This window comes from Cryptomeria japonica, chromosome 5 (genome assembly GCF_030272615.1).
Source record: "Cryptomeria japonica chromosome 5, Sugi_1.0, whole genome shotgun sequence".
In the NCBI taxonomy this organism is placed as follows: Eukaryota; Viridiplantae; Streptophyta; class Pinopsida; order Cupressales; family Cupressaceae; genus Cryptomeria; species Cryptomeria japonica.
In genome coordinates, this window is record NC_081409.1 from 163,559,559 (window position 1) to 163,571,895 (window position 12,337).

General features: G+C 35.7%; 1 protein-coding gene across 1 annotated transcript in view; it reads right to left on the reverse strand.

Moving 5' to 3' along the window:
* Positions 1–8,001: 8,001 nt before the first annotated feature.
* LOC131072717 (small ribosomal subunit protein uS11m) overlaps positions 8,002–12,337 on the reverse strand; it is a 28,912-nt gene continuing 24,576 nt past the window's right edge. Inside the window, exon 2 of the mRNA XM_058008961.2 lies at positions 8,002–8,752. Within this exon, the coding sequence (XP_057864944.2) occupies positions 8,133–8,752 (620 nt within the window). The 3' untranslated portion in view covers positions 8,002–8,132. The remainder of the gene's footprint in view (positions 8,753–12,337) is intronic.

The following is a 12,337-nucleotide window of genomic DNA, read 5'->3' on the forward strand; positions in this document are numbered from 1 at the left end:
AGGATATATGTATGCCTTTGTCAATGGGATAATGTATATAGTATATATGGTTCTATAATATTTTTTTCAAAGTTTAATACAAGGAGCTACCCCCTACACTAGCAATTATATCCTTACTAATTTAATAATTTTTTATGACCATTTTTGTTATTTTGACAATTTTTAGGAGCTAGTAAAGATTCAACTGCAACATTTTTTATTATTTTATCACTTCTTAAGACCTAGTAATATAATTCTCAAAATTTATCTTAAATAAATATATAGCATCCATTAAATTTCGTTCATGATAAATCAATATTTAGAAATAATAAAATCAATCTAATGATGTTTATATTTAATTTGCATTAAATATTATTAAAAAATAACTTCTCATATTCAACAATGTTCATGCACTCTAAACTTTATTCAATGTACACCTTTCATTAGAAATATATGCAATTTTAAAAAAATTTAGCTTAATTTATCTAAAAAATTAACTCCTTTACCATCCAAGAATCTTTCTAACACGTTCTAGTTAATCACTATTGCTTAACTATTTATTTAAGCAACCACTAGTTTTCTAAACACAAGACTTTATATCTCAATTTGCTTTGTTTTGGTGATTTATTGACTTTACCATTGTGAAATGGTTTTATCTTTTGATCATTGTGAAGTTGTGAATCACCATCTATAGTTTGAGTAGCCTTTGATAGGTATGATGTTGTTTTTTCTTATTAGGCCAATTCGTCACTGTTCATGTTTTAAATAGTGAATTGTCCAATTAAACTTGCATGTTCTAAGCAGGCACTCTTTAAAGCTAAAACAATTCAACAACCAACATCAAGAAAATTACAAGGATAGAAACATTAAGAAAGTAATCATTAAGCAAGCTACATAGTAGCATAAATTTGAATTATTTGAATATGTTAATTGAATTATTTGTGTAGCTATACATCTAACTTAACTCACTGTAATGAGTTATATGTTGGCTTCTCTTTCCCATTCTCTTAGACCTTTCTGTAAATAGTTGTGACAGGCTTAAGCTGCCAAGTTAGAAATGCTTGCATATCAGCAGTGAATGTACAAAGTGTATAAAATAATACACCATTAGCTTAGTTTTCCTTCGTAGGGTCTATACTTATGACTTGAGCCATCCACATCACGCAAGATAGCCATATAGAGCATCATGAGGCTAGTCGGTGGCTTTGTCAAGTCCCTTCTATGCAGAGTACATTTAGAATGAGCTAACTCCAAATTAGGTTGTGGCTAGATACATGGTGATATTATCCAATATTGTAATGTCCTCTATTTGATTAACATAATTAATTTATTTCAATATACTAAAATTGGTTGAGAGACTAATCATGGAGCTAATCATTGATATTCTTCAATTTGTTAGTTATTAACAAGTGCTTATTTATTTTCCTCATTAAATGATTAATTTCATTATTCATAGTTCTTAATATAGATATCAGACCCTGCTACTACTTCAGTTTTATGGGAGAAAGGTCTATGTATGTTACCAAAGCGCTTAGAGACCAAATACAGTAGGTTCCCTCAAAATTTACAGATCCAAACCCTTACCTATCTTGGGTCTATACCCTCAAGGCTTATGGGTTGCTAATCCCCACCCTATTTTGAGACTTAACCTATTGCTTGGATTTAGACTGCCCCTCTTTGGAACATCTCATCCCCATCTTCTTAAATACTAACAGTGATAACGTGATTTAAACTAGTATACTAACTTCTCATGCATTACGAATATATATGAAATTAAGTATGATTGTCATACATATTGCAGTTTATATTTATATTACTACTAAATTTTGCATAATAACATTATCAGGCTTCATATATTAATCCCCATGCATACCACCAAGAACACATAACAGTTCTGATCTGATCTGATCAATGGTGATGTCACTAGATGCTTTTGTTTCCTTCCCTTTATATCTCTCAGTGTGAGGGAGAGGTCACACCTCTTCATCATGTATGCCCTTTGGCAAGAGACGCGCCCTTTGAAAGAGTCCAACTCTTCATTATTTCTGCCCTTTAAAAGGGACACAACCTTCCACAATCAGATTATACTTCTTATTTAAATCAGAACTGCACTTCTCATTTCCAAATTGTCCCCTCCTCAAATGAGGTTGTCTGCTTCCTTTTATATCTCACGTTTGAGGGAGACACAACTTATCATTTCATGACTTTTGACCATTCATTAACTTCATTCAAATTTTAATTATATTTAATTATATTCTGTTATATTTTAATCTAATTTTTATATTTATTCTTTGATTTTTTTTTTATTAGTATTAAATTATATTTCAAAGTAGGGACATTACATATGCCAAGGGCAAACACATACATATTAGTGCCCCAAACATGCATGTTAAGATTAATCCTGCTCCAAGTTAAAGTTCAAAGTTGTTTTCATTATATATCGCATGCTAATTTAACAATCCAACCAAAATCCTCTCCCTATAGGTAGCACGAAATATGCAGTGTGGAGCATTTAACCTCTACACTATATTCTTTGGAAGAAAACAAAATCAATCAAGGGGGCAAAAAGGACTCTTCTTCCTTAACTCTTAATAAAGATTAAAAACATGGGACGCGATTGTTCATATAACTAGTCATGCCTTGAATCCTTCTATATTGAACATTTTTCTAGCAATAATTGAACATGCTTCCTCCCACAGTAGAAAATAACAAAGGGATTATTTTTTATTGGAGGGAAACTCATATAACACCTTAAGGGAGGTGTCTATTTATCAGAGCCCACTTGTATGAATTTCAGATGGCCATAATGAGACTGTAAACTTCAAATTCTTGACGGTAGACATTTTCATAAACAAGAACATGTTGAACATTATTGACTTTTGTGTTGTCATTGATGTCAAAGGTGTGTATCATGGCAACAGTCAGATTATTATTATGTTCTCCTCGCTTTCAGGCATCCAAAAGGTTGTTGTAATTTAAATTATTGCCATGTCATGTTAGAGCCCCTGTGTCAAACCATGTTGGATATCTTTCTTTCAGTATGTCATCAGTATCATCATAATCATGTTTCAGGCGTCTTCAGAGATCCAGAACTGTTTGCAAATCATATTTCAGGCGTTTTCAAAGATCCAGAAGTGTTTGCAATATTTTTATGAGGTCTATTGCTTAGAAATTGTATGTACGCTGGCACAATGTTTTGTACTGAATTTTACCGCATGTGTATTGCGATTTGGAAGACTAGTAAGGCTACCCATGAAGACAAATCTATTCAAGCTTCAGAGGTGTAGTTTCAAGAGAAAGAAAGTTATGGTCGGCAGAGTGCTCACAGTGACTAGCTCACTGTCTATACTAGTGTCTTGATGAATGCACCGGAGAATTGCACTATATGCTAGCTAGATGAAGCGTGTGGAGGCCAATTGGGACCGAGTTAGTGTTGGGCAACGCATAGTGTGTTCTCACTCTTGGTGTAACGTGTGGGCTTTTGGATTGAGCCTATTGCGGGTTGGGGTTTAGGTGTATTCATATGGCTGACTTGCAGATGTTGTAAATAAGTTCTAAGCCAACTTATTGTAATTAATGTAGTAAAGCATAGATAGTAGTGATTGGATTCATTCCAAGAAGGTAGTAGAAGTGAGTAGAACTAATTTTTGTGGCAAAAGTCGTGCAAATTGTCTACTCAATTTGTGTTTAAGTACATGCAGCTTGAAATGCACATCTTATGCACGTTATAAGAGTGCTCTGACACTGATCAAATCAAGGAAATGTTGAAGGTTTAGCCTTGAAGGTCTGCATGACATATCATTCATATATTTTGTTGTAATTGAGGTCAGTGATTCATCTTCCGAGTTGGTGCTCAATTCTTGGATTAGAGAATTGGAACCTCCTATAGGTTGGTGCCTCCAAATTTGATTGGGGACCTGTGTCTCCATTATAAGTGGTAATTCTTTTAGGTAGGTGCCTACAAAATATTCTAAGTTCTTCATTTGCTTTGTGAGGTTGAATTTGAGCAATAGATCCAAGCAACCATTTTCAGCATGGTTTTTTCCTTCTAGGTTTCCACGTAAATCTGATGTTCTATTACGTTGATGTGTACTTATCTCTTTCATAGCAATTTCTATGGCATTTTTAGAAGCTATTAATGGTAATTAATGTTGAATTAAAGTGAAGTTGGAATTCTAAGTTGTGACTCTTGATCTTCCATAATTGGCTTTTAATGGAGGAGATTTCCAAGTAAAAGGGGATTTCTAAATAGTCTCTTGGCCTTTCCATAGGTTATTTCTAGTGTGTGCTCATTAGAAGCTTGTATTGGTCTCATGTTGATGCTTGAATGAGCAAAGATATTTGTAATTGATATGTAATTCGAAAAATAATAATAAGACTATCATATCATCATAATTTACTTCTAACTACAGTGTCGATCTCAATTAATTATGTTTCTACCCATATAAAATGTGCATATGAGTTGGAAAATCTTCAAGTCAATTTATCTTCCAAAGATTCAATGTTTTGGATCCAAGAATTTATTTTGTTTGTTAATGATGTTATTCTTAGAGTGAATTGATTGTAATGAAATAATGCTTTTAAGAGATATGATACCCATTGGGCTCTTTTAAGATCTAATACCAAAATGTAATACAGCTTTTCTTAGGTATGTAATTGAATAGATTTAATTTATCCGAGCTTATTTTATTTGCCAGTAGATTTATTTATGTTATTATCTAAGCTTAAAGATTATGAAGTATATCTATAATTCAAATATAAATGCACCAAAAAGCTTATTTATGATCGTTAACTAGCTTAAAACTTAAGAACATTAATAAATCTGCTGCCAAATCAAATAAACTATGATATATTAAATCTATCCAATTCTATACTTGGAAAAAAGTTGTCTACATTTTAAATCAGGGCCTAAAAGAACCCGATGGGTATCATATCTTAGACGAGCATTATTTCATTACAATAGTTTGTTGATAATAGCATTTATTGCAAGTGCCCACTATCAAGAAAGCTAAGTCCTTCACGAGAGTTTTGGATCCTTCTGAAAAAGTGTTTTCAAAAGATTAATGTGGATACAAGCAAGATTTTCTTCTAAAATCCACACAGCAAATGCAATGATTTTCTTCTTAAATACCCCTGCTCAAAGGTAAATGAGGATTGCAGAAATCCTGGGACCTGAAGTTGGTTCTCTTCCATCATTGTATCTTAGTATCCTTCTCTTTCTTAGATGTATCTTGGCATCCCTCTCTTTCTTAGTTAGATGTCATCTAGTTTGTGGGACCCTTTAATTGATAGGTTTCATAGAAAATTATCAGGCTGGAAGGGCTGCCTCCTCGGCCAAGCTGGTAAAATCCAATTCCTTAAAAGCATGCTTTAATCTATTCATGTCTATCTAATATGAGCCTTCAAAGAACCTAAGAAGATGCATAGGACCGTTGACTCCATCCAAAAGAGGTTTCTCTGGATAGGCATTGAATAAAAAAGTGAGTTTCCCCTGCTTGAGTGGACCAAGGTATGTATTTCAAAGAAAGTAGTAGGTGTGGGCCCAAAGAAGAATAGTCTGATGAACTTTGCCCCTGGAGCTAAGCTAGGATGGTGAATATTTTTTAAAATGCTATAGGTTATGGGCCCAAATTTTGAGGTTTAAATGTCTTAACAATTTGGATCAGAACTGTACTTTTACAGTCATGGAGCCATGCAGGGTTTCAGTTTTATGAAACCATGCGGTGGACAGCAGAGAAGCTCTTTGTAAAGGCTTAAGGTAGAGAATTGGACATTGTAAGAAGGTTCTTAGCTGGGAAGATACTTGCACTTATTAAGAGCATTTAGCTAGCGACCATTTTTGGAATTTGATCAAGGATGAGTATCAAGAAAAGACAGGGTGATAAGGTGTCTGATTATACTGAAAACCAATAAATTGTAAAGAAAAAATGGGAAGAGGTTGGAATGGCATACTCAGAATGGTAATCAAATGTGTGGGTGTTTAGTCTTCGGCACCAACTAGTTTTACTGGGTTTTTCATGCAAGAGGCTCAGAATGTAATCAGCAAGGTCATGTATGATTCTAGCAGTCAACCTTGGATGTGGTCTAAAACCTGGTTCTTTCCCTTTTTTAAGTGCATTGTTCATTTTGCAGCTGGTAGCCAGAATTAACCATAATTATGTTTATTTAGTTGGATAGTTGTTTTCAGGGGGCTCTTGGTTTGGCCTTCTTTACCATTGTTATAGCTTAATAGCTTATTATGTTACAATTTTTTCTGCAGGGCCACCACGATACTCTGTTTGCTTGTGGGTTGTGCAGGGTTTTACAATCTCTTGCCTCTTTTATTTCATTCTTCATGGATTCTTTTGGGGAGTCCATGATATTGTTTGAATGTTGTTGATGACAATGATCTATGTTTGTTGCATAGGATCCCATTCAATACTCTTTTTAACCTCAATCACAAATAAACAACCACCTAACAGACTCCTTGAATATCAGTCACCAAGCATTCCAAAACAGAATACGTGCAAACCATACTTGACTGCATAATTCAAATTAAGCATAAATAATAACTCTGGGCATGGTATAATACTGTAATGTCCCTTTTTATTATATGCCCTAATTTTGCCCTAAAATCAAATTTTCCAAGTAGGAGATGGAATAGGGTTACATACAAACTTAGATCATCCAAATTGAGGTCCTGCAAATATGTTAGAGAATCATTGAAAACATAATTAAACAAATCTTTGTTAGAAATAGTAAGCAAAACATAGATCTTGTTACTAGGGTTTAGGAACATTAACTTAATTATAAGATAGACATAACTTAATGATGGATCTCAACCATAAGGAGGCTAAGATAAAGGGTATGTTAGGGTGCCTGAATGTTCCTCTACCCTAGGTCCAAGAGCGGATATTCAATCTCTCTTGGCCTCATGGGACCATTTGGTCACCACCATGAGGTGGCGTACCTAGTGAAGATTACTATAGCTGTTCCCCTCACCATCCTTCCTTTATCTTCCCCTATGATCTGAATTCCTTAATCTCATGGCCAATCATGATAGCGAAATCAGGATGATTACAATAGGGTGTCCCAAGAATTCTTCCCTCCTAAGCCCAAGGGCAACACTCCTTGTGCCCCCTTGGTCTCATGGGACCATTTGATCACCACCATGAGGCAGCGTACTAAGGAGAGGACCTCATCGCTGTTTCCCCTCCTTGTATCCCCTCATGGTTGATAGTATTAAATAAACATATAGAAATTATGCATTATTGCCTTCATTTAGTATATAAGAAATTATATAAATATTATGTTCTAGATAGCCTATATAGTTCCAACTTGAGTAATTTGAATATATTCATCATATTTTCAACTATAATTACTTCCATACCAAACAGCAGAACTATTGATACTCTTGTATGTTGAGTCGTGTTGTTAATGTTCTAAACTTGATCTGACTTGAATGATGGGCATATTCTTCTTCTACCCCCTCCATCAGGGGTGGAGGTCTGTGACCATCCTTTAAGGTTGTGATCGTTTGAGTGAGGAGTGTCCCTTCATGCATACCCTGTGTCTCTTCATGCTTAACCCGCTCCTCTAATCCTTTGTTGTTTATCTGAACTAATCCTCCATCCCATCCTAGAGGAAATCACTGTTGTTAAGAAAGAAAAGGAGCGATCAAATGTTGTTTATCACCCAGCAAACCTTATCACCTTCGCTCTGCAAAAGCCTGATTGCTGATTACAAACAATTGTAGAATGTCCTGCAGTCATGAAATTGTGAAATCTTATTTGCTTAAGACAATTTCATAGTTTGATCTGTTGTTTTATTTAATGCTTGGATTGGGTCATGACAAATACAACAAGAGAAAGATTAAAGCATTGTGCTTTCTGAATGGAATTTGCAGTCATACAAACAGCAGGATTATATGGGGGAAATGAAAAAAGTATATGCAGTTCCTATTGCAAGTTAGAGAAACCAATAGATGTACACAGGAAAAGAACCCTAATTCATAAATATGAAAGCTTTAAGGAAACAAAAGCATAAAATAACTTGGAAATGTCTCAATTGCATCACTGATCTTCTTTCTAGGTTAACCAAAAGATGAAAATTAGTTTTCTAATAAACAGCCATTAAGATTCCCACAACCACCATTGAAATGCAGAATGAATAATTTAAGCACGACGACGCTTTGGGAGTCGACACCCATTATGTGGAAGCTGGGTTACATCCTCGATGTACATAATATTAGATCTTGGACCTAATCCTTTTCGAAAACTCAAGACTGCTGCTTTCTTTTTCCCAAAATAGCTAGATCCTTTCACTCTCACTACAACTGACTTCATCCCTAGAACTTTGGCAGATCGCCCAACATGCTCTGCAGTTGCTTCAACAGCATACTTGGTCCTGCGGCGAGAGCCACCTTGAATTTCCTTCAAACAACCTGCAGAGGCCCCAAGCTTTTTATTGCCCTTATCATCTGTCACAGAAATAAAGATATTTTTGTTTTTCAGTGTGAAATGGACAATATTCTTCTCTACACTAAATCTTTTCTGCTCCCACTGCTCATAATCTTCAAGGGCATTTCTTACAAAGTTGTTGTTTCCTTGAGAAGTCCTTCCCAGAGGTCTCGTATCTCTGCTTGGGGCATTTCCTGGAAAAATCCTTCCCTGATAAGTCTGTCCAGAAAAATTCTTTCCATGCATGCATGACTGAAACATTTCTCCAGCAGAGCCAACTCCAGGTACTGAAAACAAGGAAATCAATCTTCTATCTTGCTGCAATTCCATTGTACCTAAGCAACAATATAAAGTTACAATCAAGATATCAGTCTTAATTTAGATTACATTTCATCTAGCACCAAAACAGACAATGGATAGAATAAAACACATGGTACAAGAAGCAACACTATTTATTCCAGTTAAAAAGTGATTTCTTGGCATTGAAAAACTAATCCTAAACAATTTTATGCTGGAGAAGTCTAAAACTAAACTATAAAATATTACAAAATGAATAGAAATATAACATCTTCAAAAAAGTCATTCTGAGGTGTATCCAAGCAAACTCACTAAAGTTCAGAATTAAAAACAGAAAATTAAATATATTATTGCACGACCTAATGTGTTTTCCATCAACTCGAAGAATCAAGAATTAGGATCTGAAGGCAACTTGGAGATTGCATTTCAAAAACTCTTTTTTACAGACTGGTAAAAATAAAACTTAACACTGAACAGCGTAAGACAACTAATTTCAGGCCAAAGAAAATCTGAAACTGCTATGCAATGAATCTGCATTGCTCAATCATGACAAAAGAAAATAAAATATATATAAACATAATAGGGCTATCCTTGTCAATAAAAAGGGTAGGATACAGAAAAGTAAATAAAAAAAGATGAAAAATAAACTAAAACATTGCAAACAGGCATCTGGGTATGCCCAAGGTATCGTACAGGGCATACTCAAAGGCACAGAGTGCCAAAAAGTAACAAAACGAGACATTTTTGACCTTTACTTACATAAAAAACCCTAAAATGCCCAAAAGCATCATTTTGCCCAATACAAAGATCAATTTGCTCTCTTCAGTCTCTCTTTTCTCATTTTCTCTCTATCATTGGGTTTTTCTCACATCTAACACCTTGTGCAGCTTATTATTGCTGCCCCTCAAACCCATAAGGGTCCTGTTGTGACCATTTCACACATCGCCCCATTTAAATGGGGACCCCCTCTTTTTGCTCGTTGTTGCTCGCCTTTCGCTCTGCTTTTTAGGGTTTTGGTAGTTTGTTAGTTGTCTGGATTTAGGGTCAAGCCTTAGGGTTTCTGTTTTGTCGTTTTCAGGCCAAAGTCCAGTCAGTCTTGAGAGCTTTTTTTTGAGCTTCCTTTCGCAGGATGCAATTTTGAATAAAGTGAATTCGCCAGAGGCTAAGTGAGTTGGTCTTTTTTTTAATTGGAATTTTGAATGAATTTGTCTAAGTATGAATGATGAAATTGCGAATTTTGTCCAATTGAGCGATTTTGACCAAATTTTGAAAATTTTGATATTTGATCCTGGGCATTGGAAATGACTTGTTTTTACCTTGTGAAGTGATCAAAATCCCGAAATCATGATATTTTGGCCTGTAGGAGCAAAATCGCTCCTGTCCCTCAGTGAAGGACCGGAGCTCGTTTTCAAAAATCTTACTGTCCCTGCAGGATCAAGATGATTTTTCGAGTGGAAGTAGTAAAGGGAGGCATGATCTTTCCATTGAATATAATTTGAAGAATTTCATGAGCACGGAAATGCCCCAGGAGTGAAAATCGCTCCTGTCCCTCAGTGGAGGACCGGAGCTCAAAATCAAACATCACCTTGTCCTTGCAGGATTTAGACAACTTGACGATTTGAAGAGATCAAGGAGATATGTTTTATCAATTGAATATAATTTGAAGTGCCTTCGTGAAGGGAAATGGACCAAAATGCCAAAATCGCTCCTGTCCCTCAGTCAGGGACCAGGGCGAACTCAATGATAGCTCCCGTCCCTCTCCCAGGGACCAGAGCGAAATTCCTCATGAGGCATGTTTCGGGCAAAAAGCAAGCAAGTTTTGGGTTTGAGGCAAGAAAGGAAGGTGAAATGAACCCGTTGAATACATATTGAAGATTGCAAGACACCTAATGAACTCCAAATTGACCTAGGCGCTCCTGTCCCTCAGTCAGGGACCAGAGCGATTTTTGCCTTAGGTCAATTTCTCGCCAAGTTTGAATGAATTCCAAGCCATGGATGAATGAAGGGATGCACAACGAGTCTATTGAAGATAATTTTTGAAGTTAGCAAAGTGTGATGGAGCCTACAAGTATAAATTCGCTCCTGTCCCTCAGCCAGGGACCAGGGCGATATAGTGGTTATCTTGCCTTCCATCCAAGTTCAAACCACTCCAAGACAGGATACAAGGAGACAAGGACATTTTGAAGCGTCTTGACGAAGGACGAAGTTATGAAGATTGCCAAAGATAAAGGATTTGCACTAAAATGCCTAAATTCGCTCCTGTCCCTCAGGCAGGGACCAGAGCGAAATTTTCAAATGAGGCCAAATTTAAGTTTCCATTCACATTTTAAAAGTTTGAAAGGGAGTAAAAGACATCGTTTTGCACTTTAAAGACAATTGCAAGTTAATATGATGAAGATTTTTGCACTAAAAGCCCAAGTTCGCTCCTGTCCTTCAGTCAAGGACCAGGGCGAAAATCAGTGTAGCTCCCGTCCCCCTCCCAGGGACCAGAGCGAAATCTTCATGAAGGCCTAAGTTTTGAAGGTTTATCAAGTTTCAAGTGGCCAAAAGAGATCAAAGGACCTCATTCTTCATAGTGAAAGTGATTGCAAGTTGGCAAGATCAAGGAGAAAACACCAAGATCGCTCCTGTCCCTCACCAAGGGACCAGGGCGATATCACCCCAGGAGGCATTCATTTACAAAATCAAGTCACTCAAGTTCGAAGTTCCTTGTAAACATGCCACTTTCAACATGGAGATGATGGTTTCAAACGTCGAAGGCACCAGAATCAAGATCAAAATGGTAATTCGCTCCTGTCCCTCAGTCAGGGACCAGGGCGATAATGGTTTGCATCTTTCCCTCCTCCAATTTTGGCGCTAAACATTTTTTTTGAATTTTTATTAAATGCTAAAAATCGATAAGTTTGAAAATTCAATTAAGTAGCATTTAAAAATTGCGCTAAAACATTAATTAATTAATTTTTTGCCTTTTAAAAATCGAGTTTATTAATTAAAAAACGATGGCATTTAATTAATTAATTATTATTTTATATAATAAAAAATGGCGCTTGGATATTTAATTAATTAATTTTGCCTATTTAAAAATCGAAAAAATTAATTATAAAGACAATTAATTAATTTATTATTATAAAATTGGAGCGCTTGGATATATTTTACAAAAGTCGGCCTTGTTTTTTATTTAAAATTTGTTTTTAATTGCTATATTATAAAAGTTGGCCTAGAGGTAAATGAGAGGTGAGCGCTTATAAAAGGAGGGTGAAAATTTTCATTTTCACATTATCATTTTATCATCTTTCATATGCGATTTGGAGAAGTGCGATTGGTATTCAAGTGGAGCGAATTTCCATTCCAAGGAAGTAGTTCGAAGCATCATTGAAAGGGAGTGCGAACCTTAGTTTCAAATGGAGCGAACTTGCCAAGGACATTAAAAGATCACATCAAAGGCATCCCAAGGGTGGCGAAGTTGATAGCTTGAGAGAGATCACGTTGAAGTCACCAAATTTCGATTGTTGCCTAGGCGAATTTTCTTGTTTTGCATTTTAGAGTTAAGCTCTCAATTGAGGTATGGCGATGTGGTCCCTTGTTTTAAATTTTGAATTTTGATCATCATTACTTCAAGTTTT